The sequence below is a fragment of the Cajanus cajan genome, chromosome 4 (assembly GCF_000230855.2).
Source record: "Cajanus cajan strain Asha chromosome 4, NIPB_CcT2T_4, whole genome shotgun sequence".
Taxonomy (NCBI): Eukaryota; Viridiplantae; Streptophyta; class Magnoliopsida; order Fabales; family Fabaceae; genus Cajanus; species Cajanus cajan.
The window spans coordinates 14,429,608-14,455,779 of NC_138520.1; the positions used below are offsets into that span (position 1 = coordinate 14,429,608).

A 26,172-nucleotide genomic window follows, 5' to 3' on the forward strand; every position below is an offset into this window, starting at 1 on the left:
TGTAGATTAAACTGTCAAGTTGATAAAGTTGAAATCTATATGAAAGTTGATTTAAAGTTGTAAGTTACTATGTTGTTAAAGTTGTTAAAGGAGTATAAAAGTTGCTAAGTTGTGTGTTGCCTATTATTGATGATGTTATGATATATAAGTGGTTTATGCTGTAAAGTTGTTATTGTTGCTTATGAAAGTAGATTTAAAGTTGCATTAAGTTGTTTCAAAGTTGTCAAGATGATTATTGTTGTAAAGTTGCATGAATGATGTCTATAGTTGTGAATTCGTTAAAGTTGATATGGTGATGGCCATAGTTGCTCAAGTTGTTTTGGTAATCGATTTTTGTTGGAAGTTGTTGTGCTCAAAATCTATGGACGAAGCAACAACTCTCTGATTTTGATTTATCATTAGATCATATTCCAATTAGGTGTGATAATACTAGTGCTATCAATCTTTCTAAGAATCCAGTACTCCATTCTAGAACTAAACACATTGAGATTTGACATCACTTTCTTAGAGATCATGTTCAAAAAGGTGATTGTGTTCTAGAGTTTGTTGAAACAAAAAATCAATTAGTCGACATCTTTACAAAGCCTTTACCAAAAGAAAACTTCTTTTCAATCAGGCAAGAGTTAGGAATTCTTGATTCTTCTCACATAAACTCTTAAATCTACCTAAAAATATCCATTTTCAACTCGGTAATCGATTACCAGAGGGTAGTATAATCGATTACTAGGAGCTTCTACTCAAGTATGGACAATCTGAACTCATGTAATCGATTTCATGAAGCTGTAATCGATTACCATAACATGTTTGTACGTATCTGGAAAAATGGTAAACTATTACCATGATTCGTAATCGATTTTATGTTATGTCTTTAATATTTTGGTTAACATTGGTTAATATTTTTCTTGTTCTTTACCTTTGGATAATATTGTTATTATATTCTTTTTGATATTGCCAAAGGGGGAGAGTTAGGACCGCAAAGGAAAGGAAAATTTTGTCTAACACTACTTTAGGCTAAGTTTGACTAAAATATTTTTTTACAAAAAAATTTTCAACTTAAAGTTTTACAAAATAAAACTTAGTTTAATAATATGTCTTTTATCTTGAACTTAAGTCTTGCAATCGAATATTTTATCTTGATGCTCAACTTGAAATTTATGTTTAATAATATAAACCTTGATTTCTACAATTTTCTTTTCAAAACATAAGTACAACTCCTTTTGTAAAAATAAATATAACATCAATCAATGCTTTACTAAGGGAGAGTGATCGAAATACATTATTTTATTTTCTTTTCCTTTACAGTTAATTGTCATCATCAAAAAGGGGGAGAATGTGGAAGGTATTAGGCACAAAAGGTTTTGATGATGCCAAAGTGATTATAAAGCATAGAAGAAGATTCAAGGTTGAGCTAAAGCAAGTTGATGCAAGAACAAGATCTCAAGTGTTACATGGATAAGTCTTGTCAACTTAGCTAACAATGTAAAAGAATCTTTTAGAATTGCAAGTATGTTTGGCCTTAAGAATAAGTTTTCAAAAATCTCAATTTAATCTCTTTTAAATTTATGCAAGTTTTTAGATCTTTTGAAAGTAAGTAAAAATGTTTTCGAAAGGCTTAACAAAAGCTTTAAAGAATAGTTCAAATCATTTCTTAAAAGAGATTTGTGAAAGAAATTATTGATAAAAAGTTTTCTACATAAAAGTCTTTGAAACAATACAACAATATGTTCTAGTAATCGATTACCAACACCTGTAATCAATTACCAAGAGAGGGAACTTCAAAATTTGAATATTAAGATACAACGTTTCAATTATATTCAAATTTATAATTGTTGTTGTAACAGCCCATTTTTCGTGGGCCAAAGGCCCAATTCGTGGCCCAGAACGGGCCGTTTCAATTTTGAAACGGGCCGTTCTGGAATAGTGAGTATGGCCAAAATTGTAGAAGCAGAACGGGCCGTTCTGATGGGAGAACGGGCCGTTCTGGTTTGGAGAACGGGCCGTTCTGGAATTAGAACGGGCCGTTCTGCTGGGTTTGAGAACGGGCCGTTCTGGTTTGGGAACGGGCCGTTCCAGTTGAAAAATTTACGTAGGTTTGAAGGGCCCAGAACGGGCCGTTCCGATTTTGGAACGGGCCGTAGTGGTAGGTGGGCGAAAAATCCTATAAATAGGCCTCAAATCCTCTCATTTCTACACACCTCTCATTCTCACTCTCTCTTCTCTTCTGTTCTCTCTTTCGTTCCTCTTCTTCTCTCTGAAGACCAAGGGGAACTCAGAGGATGAAGTTCTGCTCCAATTTTAGTTCCGATCCTTATTTAAGGAAAAAGAGGAGGAGGTTCTGCCCGAGTTCCTATTTATCCAAGTACGGGGGAAAATGGAGATTATTTATATGTAGAGTTACATGAGGGAATTGGGTAGAGGAAGTGCCCGAGGGAAAAGGGAGATTATTTATATGTAGAGTTACATGAGGGAATTGGGTAGAGGAAGAGCCCTTAGGGTTATGAATAATTTTATAATTATTTATGTTTGGAGAATTAATTATCTTATGTGATTCTATATATATTTAGGATTACGAATATATGTTTAACTTGTAAAAATGATGCTCTGGGAGAGAGAACGAAATTATAGAAAAGTGCCTGTAAGTTAGGTTGTGAAAAATTGGATGATTTCTGTTTGAGAAATTGAGGATCCCATTAGATTCTGTATGTGTTGAGGATTATAGATATGCTAATAATTTGTAAGAATGATGATTTGAGAGGGAGAACGAAATTGTAGAAAAGTGCCTGTGAGTTGGGTTTTAGAATAATTGGAGATTTTATCGTTTGTATTAAAATTATATTAAATTGCTAATTTATTGATTATTATTACATTTATGAATGTTATATTAAATTGATAATTCTATTGATTTAATATTGTATTAAACTGGGGAATTAACTGAGTTTTATATTATTGTTATAATGAGTATTCATGGTGAATTGCGTGAGGATGTGTAAACCCTTATTTTGCTAGACTTATCTGTTGAGTATGTGATATGAAATTGTGTATGTGATATGAAATCGTGATATGAGATGAGATGTTGTATGGACATGATTAAGGTTGTGATTGTGATGTGTTTACTCACACTAGTGACTAGGGATGGCACGACCCCTAGGTAAGTGGTGCTACAGGGAGGGCGTGACCCTAGTATGGTGTGGGATGAGTAAGACAATTAACACACACCACTTATGTCGATTATGGCAGCCCTGACATAGGGTTAATTGCAAGAGATTGTATGGATTGTAATGTGATTGTGGTTCCTCACATTCATGCTTCAGGGACGAGCGTACTCCTGAGTGATCAGGGATGATACGAACCCTGGGTAGGTGATGCTTCAGGGACGAGCGTACTCCTGAATGATCAAGGATGATACGAACCCTGGGTAGGTGATGCTTCAGGGACGAGCGTACTCCTGAATGATCAGGGATGATACGAACCCTGGGTAAGTGATGCTTCAGGGACGAGCGTACTCCTGGATGATCAGGGATGATACGAACCCTGGTATGGTGTGGGTTGAGTGAGGCAATTAACCCGTATTACTTGTGTCAGATGTGGCAAGGTCTTGACATATTGTTAATTGTAAGATTGGCTTGAATTATGGACGTGAAAATGATATTGTTAAACGTAAAATGGTGTGGAGGGTGATGGATTGATAAATTATGATACATGTTTATATATATGAATTATGATGAGATTTCATTATGATGTGGTGGTATGTACTTTGCATATAGATATTTCCTTTTCTCACCGTATAAATTGTGGATGTTTTAGGTGAGGAAGATCCGGCTACGAGTAGAATACCAACAGTTGAATTGTGGGTATGTTCTGATATTGTGACATCGGGGCAGAGGATTTTTAGGACATAGATTTGATATGGATTTGGAATTGTAAATATGATTTTGAAAACAATTTGTAAACTTTCAAGTTTTATTTTCAATTATTATGTTGGTTATTGATAAATGAATATGAAGGTTTTATGTGAACCCTTTTACCAACGTTAAAAACTTTATTCTTTAAGTTTATTTATATGATTAATATTTATATGTGTTGGGGTAGTAAGGGTGTCACAGTTGTAATCGATTACCAAATCCTTGTAATCGATTACTAGTGTATCTTTTCAAAAGAACACAAATAGTTACACCTTTTCATGAAAGGATACAACTATGGGATTTTTATCTATAAATATGAGCAATTTTTATTTTAAATGGTTACGAACTTAAGTGTGAAAAACTATTACAAAAACCCCTTAGCCATAATTACTTGCAAATTCTTTAAGAGTTCTTTTTGGATCTTTATCTTTTAATACCTACTCTTCAAGAGAGTATTTTGTTAAAATTATTCTATCATTCAATCTGTAAAGGAGAAAGTGTTTTTCTCCTGTGTGTTTTTGGATCTCAACACAAGGAAAAGAAATTTCAAGGTTTTGGAGGATTCAAGTCTTGTAAGGATTGCAAGAATAGTGAAATATCAAGTGGGAGACTTGAGGACTAAAAATAGGCAGGATTGGCCGAACCAGTATAAAATCGAGTTTGTAAATCCTTCTCCTTACTCTTTTAATTATTCCTTTTGATTGTGTTTAAGTAGTGTGCTTCTTCATTTTCTACATATAAATTTATCTAAGGAAATTGAATTTATAAGAAAGTATTTCGAAAAACTTTTAAGGAGAAAGGAATACTTAGAAAACTTAATTCACCCCCCTCTTAAGTTATATGAGGCAACTTGTTTAACAAAAACACAGAGGCTAAGTCAGAATTCTTTTGATACCAATCATTCTTGACTTAACGTTCTGAGGAAAAGGTTGGGAGGGTATACTTACCTATTAGCCTTGAGCTTGAAAGGCGTAGAAGTTAAGTCTAGTCTCCATCTCAACAAAAGGCCAAGAGGGTAGTTTAAAGTGTCTTTTCAAATTTAAAATTGAAGAGGCACATATTTAATGCTTTGTCATTTTATGAAAATATGCATGTATTTTGGAACATGTGGCATGATGTAGATGGCAAGGGTACGGTTTTGGGGTGTCATTATTGTGTCAAGGGTGCATTGTTCGATGCATGACTATTCAATTGCCTTAGAAACCCTTCACACCTCTCTTTAAGTCTACAAATTAGGGGTTTCATACCTCCCCCAAGGCTCCTCCATGCCTTTTCTTATCTAACGAATTAGTGTTGTTGGTTCTTCGTTTCTAATTGTGTTGTGTGATGAGTGTTTGTTGGAGTTTTTAGGAAAAAATAGATGTTTAGAGGTTGTTAGATATGCTGCCTAAACCATTACATTCTCCTTTTCCTCTCATATCTTGGTATCTAGCATAGTTGGATTACTGTCAAATTCTTTACATTATGGGGATCTAGATAAATGGCTCAAGGATGATGTTTTGAAGTATCAATCTGTCATTAATTTTTTGCCTCTAAGGGAAAGTCTAAACAAAGAAAATGTAGATAGCCAAGATGGGAATGATTCTAACCTTATGTGTGAGCCCTGTGTTGATAAGGAACTTATATGCATAAGGCGTGACTTGGTAAATAAGGTATTCATATTGTTTTACGAGGGGTTAAGAGCTAAACTTTGAGTTAGGTGGCCCTTGATTTAGTGCAAGAAATATGTCCTTTCTATGTTGAATGTTGCACTAAATTAGTTACATCCTAATAGTTAGACTTTCATCCAAGAGTTCAAAATTTTGTATGGTGGTCTTGTTATCATGCCAATAATTGACAAATTTTTCTACTTTTTGAGTCATGGGCCAATAAGAGAAGTAACTGGGTTTCTGTAAGTGTGGTAGTATCCTATTGGGGGTATATTGTCCTTGTATTAGTCCTCGTATAAGGATTTTAAAAAGAATTTTTTTTTTCAAACATGATGTACCAAAATAGTGAGCAATTGTTGGTTTTCCTTAGTAAAATCAAAGAGCTTTTGGAATCCGACCAATAAGACGTTAAAGAAGTTGGAAGAACTCAAAACTATTTTTAGCACTGACAAACTGTTAGATTTTGAAAATAGGCCAAAAGAATTGAAAATATTCATAGGTATATGTTTTGTTAATTGTGATAATAAAGTGTATTGTTCTGTTAATTTTATGAGTTTGACACTTTTGTTGTTAGTACAAAAAAAATGCCAATCATATTCAACCAGAAGTTAATGAAGTTACGGAAACAACAAGAGGAAACAAAGGGATCTAGAGTAGCAATGTCAAGTGATGACCTAGCGGGTGGGAACACTCCTACAACAAACAAAGGTAAAGGGCCTATGGAAACTCTAAAGAAGAGGTATCGACAAAATAATTTATTGGGACGCTATCCTTCCAGTTATCTACTATACTTCTTTCATAGTTGTTGGACTTCTCATGTTGATTATTGTTAAGCACATGTCAGGATTGACCTCAATCCCTTAGTGAGTTAGGAGGAAATCGAGAAACTTTCCTGCCTATACATTGCAAAAGAGAACTTCTTGAGGTTTAGCTTTAGTGACGGTAATTGGTAGTGTTAATTAAACCTTAAAGATCAAGATCAACAAAATGCTTATCAACATTGATGGACTTGAAAACCATGTCGTCCATATACCCCTCCACATTCCCTTCCGAGTTGGCTTGCCCAAACTTTGTCCATTAGTCTTTAGTAAGTGACACCTACGTTCTTGAAACCAAAAGGCATGACCCTTTAGTGGTAATTAGTCTAGTTCACAATGAAAGTTGTTTTGTCCTTGTTTGAAGGGTGCATTCAAATCTAATTATATCTTGTATATATACGTGTCCCTAAAGCTCAACAACTTGTATCTTGACGCACCATCTATCCCAAATAGGGATCAAATTTAAAATGTGTAAAAGAGATTAACAATTATAAAAATTATATCAATAATATTTATAAGTATAGAAACTAATTTAATATTTTTTTTATGTATGCCAAATTCAGAATTTGCAACATGTATGAGAACTAAATTGTGTGTTTTTTTAAAAAATTATTATTTAAAATTAAAATAATTATACCTGAAATTTGAGGAGGGGAGAAATCTCAACATAAAAGAATTTTCTATAACTATGTATTAAGAATTTTAAAAATAAATAAATGATAACACATAAAAAAAACTCTTGTCAAAAGGAAAAATGCATTAAAAAATGATTACCTAAATTTACAATAGAAGAATTTGACTAGATTTACTGGTTATGACTCATTAATCACATGTTTGTAATTCTTTTTTGGGTTAAATATATTTTTAGTCTTCCAAAAATTGACTCTATTTGGTTTAAGTCCCTAAAAAAAGTTTTTCGATTTTAACCTTCCAAATTTATATAATACCCATTTTTAATCATTTCTTAAACACCGTTAACAAATAGGTCATTTTAGCACCCAAGTCACCATTAGTTTTATTGACATGAAATTTTTTTAATTTAAAATATTAATTATTTTATGATTAAGTTAAGATTTGGGTAAAAAAAACTAATTTTACACTTAACTTTTTTGCTATTCACTCTCAGACCCAAATGTGAAGGTTATAAAAGTGTCTTAGTTTGCCTTTTGTTTCTCTATTTTGCTTTCACCCTCACTGGAGGAAGCCAAAGCCTTGAAGCTTGGGGAGGGAGAAGAATGAGCTTGTTTTTTAGAATAATTAGTGCATTGAGGTTTAGGGTGAAATAATAATGTCATCGAAAATTGAGAATTTGGAGCTTAGAAAATTGTTGATGAAGGTATAAAACTGAACGTTTATGAACACGATGATGATGGTGAAGGAAAAAAGAAACCTTGCTTTGAGTTTGTGAGAAGATTTTATTACAAGTTGATGGGAGACTCTTTGTTAAAATAAAAAAAATAAAAGAATTATTGAAATTTTCATACCTACTTTTGAGGATGAATAGTAAAAAGTTTTAAATGTAAAATTAGTTTTTATCCTAAAACTTAACTTAACCATAAAATAATTAATATTTAAATTAAAAAAAATTCATGTTAATAAAACTTATGGTGATTTTGTTGCTAATGTGACCTATTTTAATAGCAAAAGTTAACAATGTTTAAAAAAAGAATTAAAAATAGGTATTATATAAATTTGAAAGATAAAAATCTAAGGAAAATTTTTTCTAGGGACTAAAACCAAATAGAATCAAATTTTGGAGAATCAAAAACATATTTAATCCTTCTTTCTTCTATAGAAAGTAAGGAAAACTTCTTATATCATCCCAAATTATAAAACTATAGAGAAGTTGTATCAACTTTTTTTCTTATAGTTTGTCTAGATAAAATTTCTTTATTAAAAAATACATTTTATTTTTAATAGAAAATCTCTTTAAAAAACTTATAACTTGTATCTAAACTTATTCAGTAATTAAAATAACCTATATTTCATATTATTCCCATTTCAAACTAAAGAAACAAAGGGGAAGCAAAACACTCCAAAATCTCTCCCTTTTCGTCTTCAATAGCTAAGAATGGGTCATGTTTATGTATGGAGAGAGAGAAGTGCACATCAAATCTAAGCCAATTTGACTTGGCCCTAAATCCTAATTATATATCTATAGTGGGAGATGATGAATATCATGCAGTGATGGAGGATAGTACGAATTATACGTATGGGAGGATAATGACATTTATTTAACTGAACCCATATATGCTGAGAACTATCACTTTGAGAGTATGCCATACCATTTTTACAAATTCCAATAGAACCACAGCCAAATAGCATCTGTTTCAGAACATCAAAACAATACGTAAAACAAGTTTTAATGCTGATAGAATGTGATCAGTTTGACCTTCACTAGTACAGTATTATAAACTACTTCACTTTAATTAGTAATTAATACCATTTCCACGTATCATTTTCATTTTCTCCATTTCCACTGCCAAATATTTAATTTAAGGGTCAATTTATCCGCCCTTTTAAATCTGCTTCTTTTGTCACAAAATCCGTGACAGGGAAAAGAGGATTATTATTATAAACGGTTTTGTAAGTTAATTTCCAACTATACGATATATATTGACGTATAGAAATTGAATCTCACGATTTACATATTGCTCTACCTTGGACATTAGTTACTCTTTGTAAACTCTTATTATTGTTTCATTTTTTATATAGGAATGAATGACAAATTGTCAATCAATAAAAAAATGAGATTCTGAAGACAATTTGCAAATTAAAGGTGTGTTGAGACTTTGATTTTGGCCTTTTTTTCCCCCTCATTGTAAGTTGTACCGTCCCGGTCAGAATCCGATCCAACCCATCTACATGGGTGCACTCGGTTAGAATCCGACCTGTCTGCTCTACAGGAGTAACTCGGCCAAAATCCGATCTAACTCTCCCACATAGATACTGTTCCGATATCAGGGATAAAATCCCATCTTTAATGACAAGATATTCTCCAAATATTAACGGTTAAGGAAATCCCTTGATCCTCGAGGCCCAAGTAGCCCATGAACGACGTACCATAAAACCCAAAACCCTAGAGATGAGAGGGCAGATGACACTTTTCGAATGCTCTGGCTTTGCGGCTTGATCTAGGAAAAACCCTAGCGCATCCCGTGACCGGAACATTTTGGCGCCCACCATGGGGCTACGGTAAAACTCTTCCTACGCCCCAAGTCACAGGAAAAAACCTACACTCTACTATGGCGAGAGGCGGCACATCCAACCACGACCCACAACACCCTACCATGGAGGAGATGATGGCGTTGATCAATGGCTTGAGAGAGGAGAGCGACCCTGAGAGAGAGAAGGAGAGGAAGTTTCCCGCACAAAAACAGAGTGGGTACTGTGTTTTAATCGGTGTGAAGTCGTTCACCGTTGGATCGCGCTGATTTTTGGACTGTAGGTTTCAGAAGTGTGGTTCTTCATTCTGACCGTTCGGATTATTAACTGGAGGCCTGGTTTGGGAGAAAACAGCTTCGTATCGGTAGGTGAAAGTGTTCTAGCGCAAAACAGAACTGGTACTGTCTTTTAATCGGTGTGAAGTCGTTCACCGTTGGATCGCGCTGATTTTTGGACTGTAGGTTCCAGAAGTGTGGTTCTTCATTCTGACCGTTCGGATTATTAACCGGAGGCCTGGTTTGGGAGAAAAAAACTTCGTATCAGTAGGTGAAAGTGTTCTAGCGCAAAACAGGACTGGTACTATGTTTTAATCGGTGTGAAGTCGTTCACCGTTGGATCGGGCTGATTTTTGGACTATAGGTTCGGGAAGTGAGGTTCTTCATTCTGACCGTTCGGATCGTCAATCTAAGGTCCGGTTTGTCAAAGAACAGCTTCGTATCAGTAGTTGGAACCGTTTGACGGGAAACAGGATCCTAGTCAACATCTAATGGACTTTCGTGCCCAGATGTTAATTCGTGGAGGAAGCATGGGAGTCTGCTGCGAGGGTTTTATGCTACAAAGGTTTTTTAACGAGGTAACATCAAATAATAAAAATCATTATTTTCAAATTATTTTCAAATTGATTCTGACTTGTAGGCAAACTCGTGATTGTCGGCAAAAGTCCGGCTGGGCGAGTATAAATAACTCGAAGAACTCGTGATTGTCGGCAACAGTCCGGCTGGGCGAGTATAAATAACTCGTTTTGTGAAAAAACTCGACCTTGATCGGTTAGATTCCGACTTGGCGAGTACTCGTGATTGTCGGCAATAGTCCGGCTGGGCGAGTATAAATAACTCGTTTTGTGAAAAAACTCGACCTTGATCGGTTAGATTCCGACTTGGCGAGTACTCGTGATTGTCGGCAACAGTCCGGCTGGGCGAGTATAAATAACTCGTTTTGTGAAAAAACTCGACCTTGATCGGTTAGATTCCGACGTGGCGAGTACTCGTGATTGTCGGCAAAAGTCCGGCTGGGCGAGTATAAATAACTCGTTTTGTGAAAAAACTCGACCTTGATCGGTTAGATTCCGACGTGGCGAGTACTCGTGATTGTCGGCAACAGTCCGGCTGGGCGAGTATAAATAACTCGTTTTGTGAAAAAACTCGACCTTGATCGGTTAGATTCCGACTTGGCGAGTACTCGTGATTGTCGGCAACAGTCCGGCTGGGCGAGTATAAATAACTCGTTTTGTGAAAAAACTCGACCTTGATCGGTTAGATTCCGACTTGGCGAGTACTCGTGATTGTCGGCAACAGTCCGGCTGGGCGAGTATAAATAACTCGTTTTGTGAAAAAACTCGACCTTGATCGGTTAGATTCCGACGTGGCGAGTACTCGTGATTGTCGGCAACAGTCCGGCTGGGCGAGTATAAATAACTCGTTTTGTGAAAAAACTCGACCTTGATCGGTTAGATTCCGACTTGGCGAGTACTCGTGATTGTCGGCAACAGTCCGGCTGGGCGAGTATAAATAACTCGTTTTGTGAAAAAACTCGACCTTGATCGGTTAGATTCCGACTTGGCGAGTACTCGTGATTGTCGGCAACAGTCCGGCTGGGCGAGTATAAATAACTCGTTTTGTGAAAAAACTCGACCTTGATCGGTTAGATTCCGACTTGGCGAGTATAAATAACCCAGAACGGGTAGTTCAAATGAATCAGTGACAACAACGAATCAGGGCTTAATTGTAGGTTCAAATTACCACGACTACGGCTCAAAGTTTCTATAACACGAACTGCTTTAGAAGTACTCCTAATTTGAAAATACTGATCGACCACCGATTGCAAATCATCTCAATCCACAGGCGGAGACTCGCAATTCGCTTCAGTTTCCACAAGATCAAGCTAAACATCAATCTTGGCCCCCTCACATGATTAGGGTGGTATATCGGAACTGGTAGTTCAATCAATACATTCAGAGTGATTCTCACAAGATGATTCTCATATCTTTCCTACTTCAGAGGTACCACAAGTTCCTTACTTAGTTCTGTTTCTGATGTTACCAGTCGGTATTTTAACGACTAGATATGGTCGGTATTCGGGCGATTAGTTATTTTTCAACTGTTGTAAAACTTGGTGAAAAATTTGGAGTCACTAGTTGGTATTTGAACGACTAGATATGGTCGGTATTTGGACGACTAGTGATTTTCACCTGTGTTTTAAATTTAAGTAAATTTTTGGAGTTACTAGACGGTATTGGGACGACTAGACGGACTAGATATGGTCGGTATTTGGACGACTAGTGATTTTCACCTGTGCTTTAAATTTAAGTAAATTTTTGGCGTTACTAGTCGGTATTGGGACGATTAAGTGCATTGCCACATTCGCATGATCAAATGGGAAGTACAGGAAAGTAGTTAATGCAACAAGACATATGAGCAATGAAAAAGAAGCTAATTCTTGAAATATCGAGAGGAAATTCATCATTGGGAAATTTCCCTTGTTCGCTATGTAAACCGGTTTTTGGCCGACTTTGAGGTCCCTTCTTTAATTGGTAATTGGCCGAGTGGTTCTCCTCAAATTAATTTTAACTTGGAAAAATTTTCCTTTCTTTTGAATCGGTATTTGGCCGAGTGGTTTTCTTCAAATTAAGTTTCACTTGGAAAACTTTTCCTTCTTTAGTCGGTATTTGGACGACTATATATTTTCATATGCACTTTATATTTAATTAAATTTTTGGCGCTACTAGTCGGTATTTGGACGACTAGATATTTTCATATTCTTGTTAGATAAATAAATCTTTGGTGTTACCTAATCGGTATTCGAACGACTAGAAGGTTTCGTATTTGGTACTTGGACGACTAAATGTTTTCAAAAAGTGCTCCAAACTTGGTTAAAATTTTTGGTGTTATTAGTCGGGAGAGTTAGATCGGATTTTGGGCGACTTGTTCTCAACTCGGCCGGAATCCGCTTTGACGCTACTTATTTCTGATATGGTTCGTAAGAGCCAAGCCAGAAGCCCTCTCGCCTTATAGACTCAGGGCTGGAAGGCAAGTGTACCGTCTAGGTAAAAATCCGACTAGTGTACCGTTTAGGTAAAAATCCGACTTGACCTTCTGCTCGGCTAATACCTGACTAGGTTACCAAGCTACAAGCCTTTTCGCCTTATAGGCTCAAGGCTGGAAGGCAAGTGTACCGTCCCGGTCAGAATCCGATCCAACCCATCTACATGGGTGCACTCGGTTAGAATCCGACCTGTCTGCTCTATAGGAGTAACTCGGCCAAAATCCGATCTAACTCTCCCACATAGATACTGTTCCGATATCAGGGATAAAATCCCATCTTTAATGACAAGATATTCTCCAAATATTAACGGTTAAGGAAATCCCTTGATCCTCGGGGCCCAAGTAGCCCATGAACGACGTACCATAAAACCCAAAACCCTAGAGATAAGAGGGCAGATGACACTTTTCGAATGCTCTGGCTTTGCGGCTTGATCTAGGAAAAACCCTAGCGCATCCCGTGACCGGAACATAAGTGTTTATAAGGAACTCAGGATGACATCTAGTACTGACTAAGATTGTTAATAAGTGATAGCGAAGAACCAATGTATTAGCTAGTACAATGGTTTTCAGACTGAGTTTGCAACTTAATCATTTGGTTAATTTAGGGGATAGTACTCTTAATTATAGACTTAAACATTAATTAGGTTATCTGTCAACTATACCATATTATATATGGAGTATAAAGGGTACACCAATCCTTATATAAAGCTCCTATTCATTACAAACCCTTTCATACATATCATATATAGGGATGGCAAAGTGGGCCGTGGCCCGCGGGCCGGCCCGTTGGCCTGCCAAAAATTGGCGGGCCGGGCCAACTATTTCAACCCGCCAACCCGTCAAGCCCGCCCCGCCAAGCCCGCCAACCCACCGGGCCAAATAGCGGGCCGGCCCGCCACAACTCGCCGGCCCGCATATATTTTTTTTTAATTTAATTATTTTTATGTTTATTTTATTTTGATGTAGAAGATGAGGATGAAGATGGTTAAGAAAAAAAGTAGAGACAACTTCTTTCAAGAGAGCTTCTAATATTCTTAAAATAAAAATTTAAAGTTAATTAATTGTATTTAAACTTGTTTTGTGGACTATCAAAAAATTTAGTTTATAAATAATTTGTAAGTTTATAATTTGGTTTTGATTTTGGTGTAAATGGACTAATTTCTATTTGATTTTGTTTTAAGTTTGTAATTTGTTTTTGTTGAACATATATTATGTACAATATATATGCATTTTTAATTTTATATGGTTATATTTATTTATTTGTAGTAATTTTTTTTATTTGACCATAAAATAAAGAAGTAATAAAGAAGTAACCAGAAAAGGAAAAGATAGTGATACAAAGTAAAGGAAAAAATATTGAAAGAAAAAATATTTGTTTTTGTATATATGAAAACAATATACTAGAAATAACTTAGCCGTTGGCATTCAAAATGTATATTATGATCTTCTATTATCTTTCCTTTGTGCTTATATAGTGACATGTAGGTTTATTGTAGTTTCAGAAATTTCGAACCTAAATCTCATAATCTTAGCCCTAATGGTCCCCCATATTTATGAGTGGTATCTTGGCCATTTGGAGTTGTCATTAATATCATTTGGATTGAGTTCAATGCTAATGCCATTTAAATTGGGTTTAGGCTGATCAAGAGTTTGAGTTGGGACAATTTGAACGACGTAACATCCTCAAATCCCTATGAATGGTACCAAGAGTGTGCTTAACATTTGACCTTTAGCTTCATAAGCTATGATCAGCTACTAAACATTCATCACAACTTTCATCAATAATCACATTAGTAAAAGTGGTTAACTAAACCATTTAAAACCTTAAGCACTAGTTTTAACAAATAAACAAAATAAAGTTGAATTAATTAATAAGTTCTTATATAATAAAAATTTACTTAAAATTTAATAAGTTATTGTATTTAGATATATGTGATAATAAATATTTATACAATTTTAAGATGTTTGGATGTATCATTATTTAAGAACTTATAAAATGTTATTTTATTTTAAAAATTATAAATTAATTTTGACTAAAAAAAAAAAGACTTAAAAATATTTTTAGTTCTTACAAAATTAGCTGATTTTGATTTTAGTCTATATAAAAATATAATTTTAATTTATAGGAATTAAAAACATATTTAAACTAAATAAAATATAAAAAATAAATATTTTTTAAATATGACTCTATACATCACAAATAATATTAAAAATAATAAAAAAATTATTAGCCATCATTCACCTAATTTTACATTATAAAAAAATAAATTATTAATAAAATATGAGAAATCAATTATATATATAACCATGATAAAATAATTATGAACCATAAACTTTAAAACTTAAAAATAAATCATATATATTTTATAAAATTATGATTAAAAATTTATTTTATAAATATGATTGACAAAATTATTCTAGATGTACTATTTTATTAAAAAAATTGTTAGGAGATTTTTTTTACAACAAGGGAATGTGAATTTTGGGGAAGAGATAAAAAAAAATTGAAAATGAATAAAAAAATAAAAAGAACAAAAACTCTTGGAGAAAGAAACAAAAACTTTTGGAGGGAGTAATAAAAAAATATAAAACTTATTTTTAGTAATAAAATGAAAAATAAAAATTATTTATATTAATGACAAAATTTGAACTTAAGTATTTTTCAATAAATCCTCTTATAAACTAAGTAATGAGTTATATCGGACAATTTATCAAAATAAACTCAAAACATATTATGAACTACTTATAAAATATTTTATGAGTTTGTTGAAACACTTTCATAAGTACTTATAGAATAATATAAATACAAATAAGTTATTCATAAATTTTTTCAAACAAAGAGATATTGTTTTTTATCCACTTTGTACTCCTTACTTTAACGGTATTCATCAAACATGATTTTCAATGAATGTATAAGAATCACAACAAATGAGACAATATCAAAGAAAAGTGTCAAAAAAAATTAGGTTATTGGTCTAACTCAATTTTACAAAGCCAATTTATTTGATGAAAATTATTACATATTTATATACATTATTATGATCTTAACATTGGTTGACGTGAGATCTTTAAATACATTTTTTACATAAATGATTAGACATTTCAAATATGAAATTTACAAAATTAGACATTTGTAGATAGGCTCATAACAACACTATTGCAGATAGTCCAATAAATTCAATAACAATCAACCATAATTGCTAGGACATGATTTAATATCATCTTAAAATAGTAAATTGTAGACTTTATTCCATCTTCCAACATTATTTTTCTTGTTTCCATGCAAAACAAGTTGAAGAAGATGGATGTGCTGCCTATAGTGAAGCAACATTAAGTGATTGATTAAAATAATTGAAGGGGGAGAATGAAAGAAAGAAGAAATTAAAGATTGATAAATGAATGAAAAATGTTAACACTACACATTAAGATAAAGAAAGGAAAGGGTTAGAGACAAGCACTTGATTCCTTTGGCAAATCCAAAGGATTAGGATGGTCCACCGATGTTGTATCCGACGATGTTGCTTATGTCTCTTTTCTTGTCATTTTTGCTTCTCTTTTCATCACTACCTCCTTCCATTTTCTCCTCCAATTAATATATTTTCTATATCAATATGCTTACTTGATTCATTCGGGAAAATGTCAACACCATACCAATAACTTATTTGCCTAGACCATTCTTTTTATTACATACGCAATTTCGTTGCGTGTAAAGAAAAAATAAATGAAAGTTAAAATTATATTATTTGTTTAATTCGTTTAATGTCAAAAGTAGTTCTTTGTAAAATCTAAAAATAAACCTAACTACAATAATAACTCAATTTTTTTTTCTTCATACATTGTTATTTTACATTGTTACGTCAAATTAAAAATTACTTAACAATTAAAGTTGACATAATTGTGGAGAGTTGGAATATGTGCCAATACTTAAGTTCAATTATCATGTTTATTATTGTATTTTTTTATTGACAACAAAATTACTTTAAATATGAATTTTAAAGAAGTTAGCATTTTATAATGTGTATTATATTAAATAAATATTTATTTTATATAATTAAAATCTATAATAAAAAATATCTATGAGTATATATAAATTATATTTTTAATTTATAATAAATATTTTATAATGTGATAATTTGTTATTAACTATTAGATAAAATGAGACACTTCATGTCTCTTATTTAAAAAAAAAAAACAAAAATAATAATGACTTGTTACTTATAGTGTGAAAAGTTTAAAAACTATTAAATGTCACAATCAAGTAAAATAAAAGAGAAAATAAACCAATAAAAGAGAAACTAATTTAGAAATAATTATAAGAGTAAATTAATTCAAAATTTGTGTGCACAAAAAAAAAAAGAATACCCCATTTATTAATAGTATAGGTTAATACTTTAATCATAACGTATTGAAATTTAATTTAAAGATAGAGTTAAGAAGGGTAGATTCAAAGAACATATGCTTAAAAAACCCAAAATACGTATAAAAAAAACGGGTATATAATTATTTATTTTAATTTAGAACTTGTATTTCAACATTTAAGTTGAATAGAATACATATTTATATTATGTATATAAATCTGTATTATATATTTTTTTTTTATAAATTTATCTGCATCAATTCTATAACTATTATAATCAATGTATTCACTTTTCGTAAACACATTTTATGGATTATTAATTAACCCTTTAACTAATATTATAAATTACACCATTTATTTGTATCCCATTTTATATGTATATTCGTATAAAAAAAACGAGTATATAATTATTTATTTTAATTTAGAACTTGTACTTCAACATTTAATTAAGTTGAATAGAATACATATTTATATTATGTATATAAATCTGTATTATATATTTTTTTTTATAAATTTATCTGCATCAATTCTATAACTATTATAATCAAATGTATTCACTTTTCGTAAACACATTTTATGGATTATTAATTAACCCTTTAACTAATATTATAAATTACACCATTTATTTGTATCCCATTTTATATGTACATTCTCGTTAGAATGTTTTCTCTGAAATTTTTAATTAAACCTTTAAATTTAAAAATTGTAATTAATCACCTGATGTGTGTGTGTGTGTGGTTAATGTTTGGAGTTTCAAATAGTCACAAAAGTAGCAATTTGATTATCTCTAAGACTTAATTACAAAAGTTATAAAATATTAAGAATTTATTTGTAAAAAAATAGTTAAAGAGCTTAATTAAAAATTCTCAAAATAATTCTCACACCTAATAATGCTAACCCTTATTATAATGGTGATACTCACTTTTGTCTCTACAATTTTCTTTTAGACTATTGTATCTCTCAAATAAAATTATAAAACACTAATATTATATTTTAACTACATATCAAAAATCACTCTACAAATTGTATATAAAGTCTGGCTTCAAAATAATTATACATATATTTTAATTGCATATAAAAAATTCACTCTAGAAGAAATATACACCCCACTAATTATATATAGAAGAAATATGGAGTACCAATATATGTCATTTGTTCAAGTGAGATTGAGCTCAATTTTTTAAAATAAGGTCTTAGGTTTGAGTATTATAGAAGAAAAAATAATAATTAAGATATAAGACTTTATTAAAGGTGATCAACAAGTTTCTTTTAAGAAATTAATATAAATTACATTATATTAATCTCATAAAATTTTCACTCGTAATTATAATTTATAATAAAAAAAAATATTTTTAATTATAGATTATATTATAATTAATATTCACAATAAATATTTTTTTTAAATATATAAATCATTCTGAATTTATAATAAAAAAAACCCTTAAATTTATTAGTTAAAGTTATTCTAGTCCATTTTCTTTTCTTCCTTTTGCTCCTACATTTTTCATTTTTCTTATCTTTTAAAAATGATAGAATATTCATTTATTTATATTATAACATTAAAATTCATTATTTAATAGTAACTCCTTTAAACTTAAGATTAATATATATTACTCCAATTTTCACCACTAAACTGACTTTAGTGATATGGTAAGTATTGTGTTCATTGTAAAGAAACTTTTAAATGTAGATAAAATACATATAAAAAAACAAAAAAAAACTATAGATATTATTTAGTTAATAAAAAATCATCTTAATGGCACTAAAAAATAAAAATAAAATATAAACGATACAAGTGTCGAAAAGATCAAGTTTCAAAAGATCTCAAAAACTAATTTAATTCATATAAATTATTTTAAGTCTATTTGTATAAATTTTTTCATAAATACTTTTAAAGGAAAAAAAGTAGAAAGAAAAAAGGAAATAGACTTTTCTATAAGTTATAACTAATTTATGCATAAATTAAAATTAATTTTTGAAGTAGTTAATATGAAGGGACTTTTAACTATTAATTTGTGTGTAAGTTAATTTTATTTCATGAATAAGCTTATTATCATTATTATATTTTTTCTTAAATGTATTTATAAAATTTTTTATTCAAGCAGGTCCTTTCTAAAACATTAATAATTAACTTTCGAAAGATCTAAAAATTAATTTAGTTGATATAAAATTACTTTCCTTGGTGATTTATAAGTATCATATTATGCCTAAAGTTATAGAGAAAGGATTTGAGTATATCCATTTTTTTTTAAAAAAAAGATAAAAATATTTTATTTTCAATGGGAAAATATATTTTGAATTTATCATTTCATACAAACTACTCGAATGCCTTGTCTCTATAAGAAAGATCTTTTTTTCAAAAAAAAAAAAAAAAGAAGAAGAAGAAGAAACAATATACATAATACATACTCATATGTATGTGATTATAGTAACTTTAATATTAATATCCTTAATTATCCCATAGGTATTTAAATACTCAAAACTAAAACTATTACCCGCATGTTGATTAAAAAAAATTAAACTGTTATATCATGTTCTAATGATAAATTAAGATGAGGCTATTATATGGTGACTAGTGATGCTTCCTAAGCAGCAAACTTAAATGATCCATTAACATTACTACAACATAGTCACTAACTACACAACAGTAGTAAGGAATTAAGGTTTTAAATTTTAATATAAATTTGAGTCAGTGAAATAAGATACGTGGGAATCCATTATAGAGATGAAAAAAATTTCACACATGATATATGGGAATCCTTTGGAAAGTTTTATATATAGTCTCCTGGAGAAGTATTTTAGAAGAAAAAAATCAGAAACAAAAAATAATTTTTTTCTATAAACTAAAAATTAGTTTATACATAAATAAATAAATAAATTGTTTAAAAAATTTATGTGACTGAATTTCTACAAATTAGTTACATAAGTCAATTTTATAAAGAACTTATTTAATTTTTCTTTTCCAACATGTTTGGATATATATATATATATATATATATATATATATATATATATATATGGGTTAAATATGTTTTTAGTCCCTCAAATTGAAGACAAATTTGTTTTTGGTCTCTCAAATTCAAAATTGTTGTTTTTAGTCCTGTAATTTTTAAAAATCTTGTTTTAGTCTCTTAGGTCACCAATAACATATTTAAAAGTGACTAATTAAGACAGTTATGAAATATCAATCAAATTTAATGTGATATTTTCATTAATAAAAATACCAATAGGTAAATTTTATGCAATAATGTTTGATAAATTTTTTAACAAAATTTGAATATAAGAACTAAAATAAGATTTTTTGAAATTACAAGGACTAAAAACAAAAATTTTAAATTTAAGGACCAAAAACAGATTTACCCTAAATTTGAGGGACTAAAAACATATTTAAGTCTATACATATATATATATATATATATAATATAAATATAAATTTAGAAGAGTTTTTTTTTTTTTTAGTTTCTCTACCAAGTAAAGAACTTCTCAGCTCTTAAAAGTACTTTTCAGTTATATTTAAATAAATTATTATTATTTTTTCTCCTAGAAAATATGTTTAAAATTTTTTATCCAAAAACAACTGAATACAGTTACCAATTTACCATGTCCAATAAGTTCAACACAATGGAAAGGAAGCTGTTAGTGAGCTAATCCTGGGTGAATGAAATTTCAAATCTCCATGAAGAAAAGTACCCACATTTACTATTTAATCATTTGTCGGACAAAATTATATATAAAAAAATGGAGAAACTATAATTAACATATAGTTACTATGTAAAACAAATAAGTTTACAATATTTAGAAAATAAAATAATTTTTTTTAATTGTTTGAATAATATAATGCATAGTGGGAAGATAGCTCTTTCTTTCCCCTTTGTGTTTTGTTTTAAGAAAAAAACATGAGCCAATGCTTTCATGCCAACGAATCCGCAGGCGAATATAAAAAGAACCTTGTAAACAGATGGGCCGGCCCGAAGAAAGTGGGACCCACCCATGCATTTGTCTTCTTTCGTAAGCACAAGAATTCCAAAGCCTTGTTATTGTTAATGTATAATGTTCGTACACGGTACTAGTTAAAACAGGTAGCTAGGAAAAAATGACAAAATTTAAGCCTCTGAAAATCCAGCAAACACTCTTGACATTACATGAATGGAGATAACCAAAGACAAAGCTCCAATCACAAACTATTGGAATTTGGTGTTCTCTTCTGTTCCTCTGCCTCTCTCCATAAGAAGGGAGAAATTATAGACTTTGCTTTTTCCATAAACCAACCAACCAAACTCCTAAATGAGAGCAAATTTGAGTCACTCAAAAAGCAAAAGCAAAAGTGGTCAATAATAGCTTTGCCTTTCCCTGTGAGCCTCCTAAAAAATGATCAATTCGTTGTGTGGAAGTTCAGTGTCCCTCAAGAGTGAGCACAACAACTCCAGAACCAAAACATCTTCTAATGACTCAGTTTTGCAATCCAAGAAAAATAATGCCACACAATCCTCTTCTGATCTAGACACTAGTTTAACCCCATTAAGCTTAAACCTTCCAGCACTCAAATTTGACTTAGATGGAGATGTGGAAGTTCAATCACCAGATAGTTCGATGTGGGAGTCCTTTTTCGCTGACCAACTAGATGCTGATTTCATGATCTTTTCCCCAGTAAGGAACGTTCCTTCACCACAAGCCTCTTCCTACAATTGCAACTACAACTACGCTCAGGGAATGCAAGGCCAGAGCCTCTTAGGGTGTTCCCCACCTCGTTTTTCATCGTCCCAAATTGGAGCCTTCAATAGTAGCCACAAAGGGAAAGGACTTAGCCCCCTCCACAGGGTCTTCAACTCACCAAACAATCAATACATGCAGCACGTTGAGAACCTTTCACTGCCTGCAATAGAAGAGTTCTTGGAGGACTATCAAGGGTATTCATCAACCAAAGAGTCTTCTGACATTGCAAGTTCATCTGAATGCTTTGATTTGTCGTCCCAAATTCCACCCATGTTGGATGGCTTGACAATGCCAAATTCCTCAAGGTACCATGATGATGAAACCTCAGTGCATGGTGCAGCTGCTGGCTCTCGCTCTTCTCAAATTTCCCAAGAGAGCGACATGTATCACCAGATGGGGTCCATGGCTAGTGCCTCCTTGTCACAAGCTCTACAACAAGAACGCTACCACGAGAAACAGCAAAAACAACAGCAAGAGAATCTAATGCTGCCTATTCCAATCGGAATCGAACAGGTAACAAAATCTTCCCTCCATCCCACTTCACCAAAAACCTTCAAATTCAAATAACATTGATTATCTTACTAAACTAAACTGTGAAATTCCTCTAGTGACATCTATGATGATCTTCAGTTCAACAAGTAAAATTTTGGATCAAATTAGATATGTCGAGTTTTGACTAATCTATAATGATGTTTGATGGTGAGATCTCATAATGGCTTGTTTTTATTATAACTAAATTGTTTGGAGTTGAAGTGAGTGGTGACCTTAGTTATAGAATAAATTATCTGGTGATATTCTTTTATCATAAGCAGTGTTTTACGACATGCAGGAACAAGACAACGGGCTTCAACTGGTGCACCTGCTATTAGCGTGCGCTGAGGCAGTGGCAAAAGAGGAATACATGGTAGCGAGAAGGTACCTGCACCACCTGAACCGAGTAGTGACCCCTCTCGGTGACTCCATGCAACGCGTGGCAGCATGCTTCACCGACTCACTAAGCGCGAGACTAAATGCCACCCTCACTCCGAAACCCTCAAAACTCACTCCACCCTCGCCCTCAAACTCTCTCGAAGTCCTCAAAATCTACCAAATCGTCTACCAAGCTTGTCCCTACATCAAATTTGCCCACTTCACCGCCAACCAAGCCATCTTCGAAGCCTTCGAGACCGAGGACCGCGTCCACGTCATCGACCTCGACATCCTCCAAGGGTTCGTAATTGTCACTCTTATTTTCATCATTTGTTTTTTTGAGATCCCACATCATCTAAAAATAATATCATATCAATGTATATAAGTGTGATGAAAAATCCTTAACTTACTAAACATATAACCTAGTTTCTAAGATATGTTTTGTTATTCATTTGGGTGTACTAAAGATACTTGGACAATTGTCAACAGGTACCAATGGCCAGCCTTCATGCAAGCCCTCGCCGCCCGTCCCAGTGGTGCCCCGTTCCTCCGTATCACTGGCGTGGGCCCAACCCTAGACGGCGTCCGTGAAACTGGGCGGTGCTTGACAGAGCTAGCGCACTCCCTCCGCATCCCCTTCGAGTTCCACGCTGTCGGGGAACAACTCGAAGATCTCAAACCTAACATGCTGAATCGCCGAGTCGGCGAGGCCCTTGCCGTGAACGCCGTGAATCGCCTCCACCGAGTCCCCGGGAGCCACTTGGGGAATTTGCTCAGCATGATAAGGGACCAGGCGCCGAACGTAGTGACCTTGGTGGAGCAAGAAGCGAGCCACAACGGGCCTTACTTTCTAGGAAGGTTTCTAGAGGCCTTGCACTACTACTCGGCGATCTTTGACTCGCTGGACGCAACATTTCCGACAGAGTCGGCACAGCGGGCAAAGGTGGAGCAATACATATTCGCGCCGGAGATACGGAACATCGTGGCGTGCGAGGGCGCGGCGAGGTTCGAGCGGCACGAGAGGTTGGAGAAGTGGCGGAAGATTATGGAGGGGAAGGGGTTCAAGGGTGTGGCTCTGAGTCCTAACGCCGTTACACAGTCGAAGATTTTGTTGGGGTTGTATTCGTGTGAAGGGTATCGCTTGACCGAGGATAAAGGTTGTTTGCTTCTTGGCTGGCAGGATAGGGCCATTGTTGCTGCGTCTGCATGGCGGTGTTGATGCATGTCGCCTACTATTTCATTTCATGATTTTTATTTTTTTTGTTTTCATTACTAATACGAGTTTAAAAGAGACGGTTCATGATTCTGGTATTAAAAAAAAAGTTCAATTAACTTTGAAAGAGTGAGATAGCTGAGTAAATTAGTTAAGAGAATAAAAAAATTCAAAAGAATGAGGACACTAATTCAGAGTATCTCCTCTTTTATTAATGATATAGATTATGTTGCTAATTATTATATTAGCAAAGTGATGCACTTTCTAATAATACTTATTTTATTGGTGAAATTTAAGTGAATCTAGTTGAATATGCGAGTCTTATCTCTTGTTTGATGGGTCATTTTTTTTATGATAAAATGATATTTGCGTGAATTTCAACTGGTAAAAGAAATTAAGAAATGTGTTGCTTGATTCTTCTTGTAGATGATTGAAATGAAAGGTGAGTATGTATAAGGGTAGGGGAAATTGTTCAAGTAAGGAAATGTTTTGTATTTTGAAATGTGGGGGAAAATGGAGAAAGAATAAGAGTACTGCTTGTTTAACTATTGAAAGTGATTTTGGGACATCCAAAAACTTATTTGATATTCACTAAAAGAAAAATAGAAAGACAAAATTATACACTTGAGGGATTATTTTTTGGTACTTCCTTTTGTGTGTTGTTTGATAAGAAGGTATGGGTGCCCTTTATTTATATGGCATATGGAAAATAGAGTGTGGACACATGATATATATGACCACATTATTTTGAACTTTGAAATGTTGACTTAATGGGTAATTGGGTATGTAGTAACTTGATATAAATGATTTTTAACCAACGTCTAAACTTTTATTACCTTCTTTTGTCCATTTTGTTAAACCATGGGACGTTCATGTTATGACATCCGATCTCCCATTTGTCATATTTTCCTTGAATAATTCATTCTCGTGACTCTAACCGCTTTTGAGAAGCACCATTGTTCTTCTGATATCCGGTTTTCTCTTGCTTACCGTGGATAGCCATTGTTAATACCTATTTTTCATTGTTTGTTAGTCCTTTTTAATCCATCGTGAGCTCCGATCAGTAGTTGTGTGCGTCTGGTACTCGTCAAAACCTGCATCGAGTGTTCAATTCTGAGATGTGTTCATTACTTCCCGAAAAATAACCATCGTGAACTCAGCAGTTAGTGGTAAGCTATCATGCACCGATACAATACGCATATCAAATATGATACGTATATGATATGACGCTATATCAAGTTTTGAAAATATAGGATATGATATGTTTAAGATATATATTAAAAAAAATAAATTAATATATATAAAATAGTAATTACAAATAAATATCATTCAAAAATTAAAATTAAGAATACATTTCTTGCTTTTTAAGTTTTAAAAATTACTAAAATAAATTATAAATCATTTTTTATTATCAAGGAATAGGAATAATATCAATTTCATCCCCTCCTTGACCCTCATCTATAAATAAGACAGCTTTCATTTCTAGTTCATCAAGAGATAATGACACCACTTCAAGATTTTCAACACCATCAAAACTATCCCATGCATCTCCACCAATGTCCCACATTCTAGTACTCCCTTGCATATATTCTTCACTTTTCCTAGACAAGAGTTGAAATTAGTATGTACATAAACAATGTGACACCCTTACTACCCCAACACATATATTGTAATAATGAAAACTTAACAAAAACAATTTTCAATTTCGGTAAAAGGGTTCACATAAGAATCTTCAAAATTGTTCTTCAATAACCACAACGATAAAAATGAAACGTGAGAGTTTACAAATGATTTTCAAAAATAATATTTACAATTCTAATTCCATATAACAATCTATGTCCTAAAGAAAATCCTCTGCCCCGATGTCACAATATCAGAGCATAACCACAACTCAACCGTTAGCATTCTAGATATCCGGATCTTCCTCACCTAAAATATCCACAAATCGCACGGTGAGAAAAGAAAACATCTATATATATAGCACATAAGAAAACACAACATATTATCTCATTATAACTTAATATTCATAAATATTTCAACATATCCTATTTCAATCAATCATACATCGTCATCACGTCATAATTCTCAATCACACCAATCATCACAAATCTTGCACTTCACACTAT

General features: G+C 32.6%; 1 protein-coding gene across 1 annotated transcript; it reads left to right on the plus strand.

The window, feature by feature from the left end:
• Positions 1-20,501: 20,501 nt before the first annotated feature.
• On the plus strand, positions 20,502-24,653 carry LOC109815322 (GRAS family protein RAM1). The gene is made up of 3 exons (XM_020380015.3): positions 20,502-22,437; positions 22,754-23,133; positions 23,323-24,653. The coding sequence occupies exons 1-3, from the start codon at positions 21,580-21,582 to the stop codon at positions 24,050-24,052; spliced, it is 1,968 nt and encodes a 655-aa protein (XP_020235604.2). The 5' UTR covers positions 20,502-21,579; the 3' UTR covers positions 24,053-24,653.
• Positions 24,654-26,172: the final 1,519 nt, after the last annotated feature.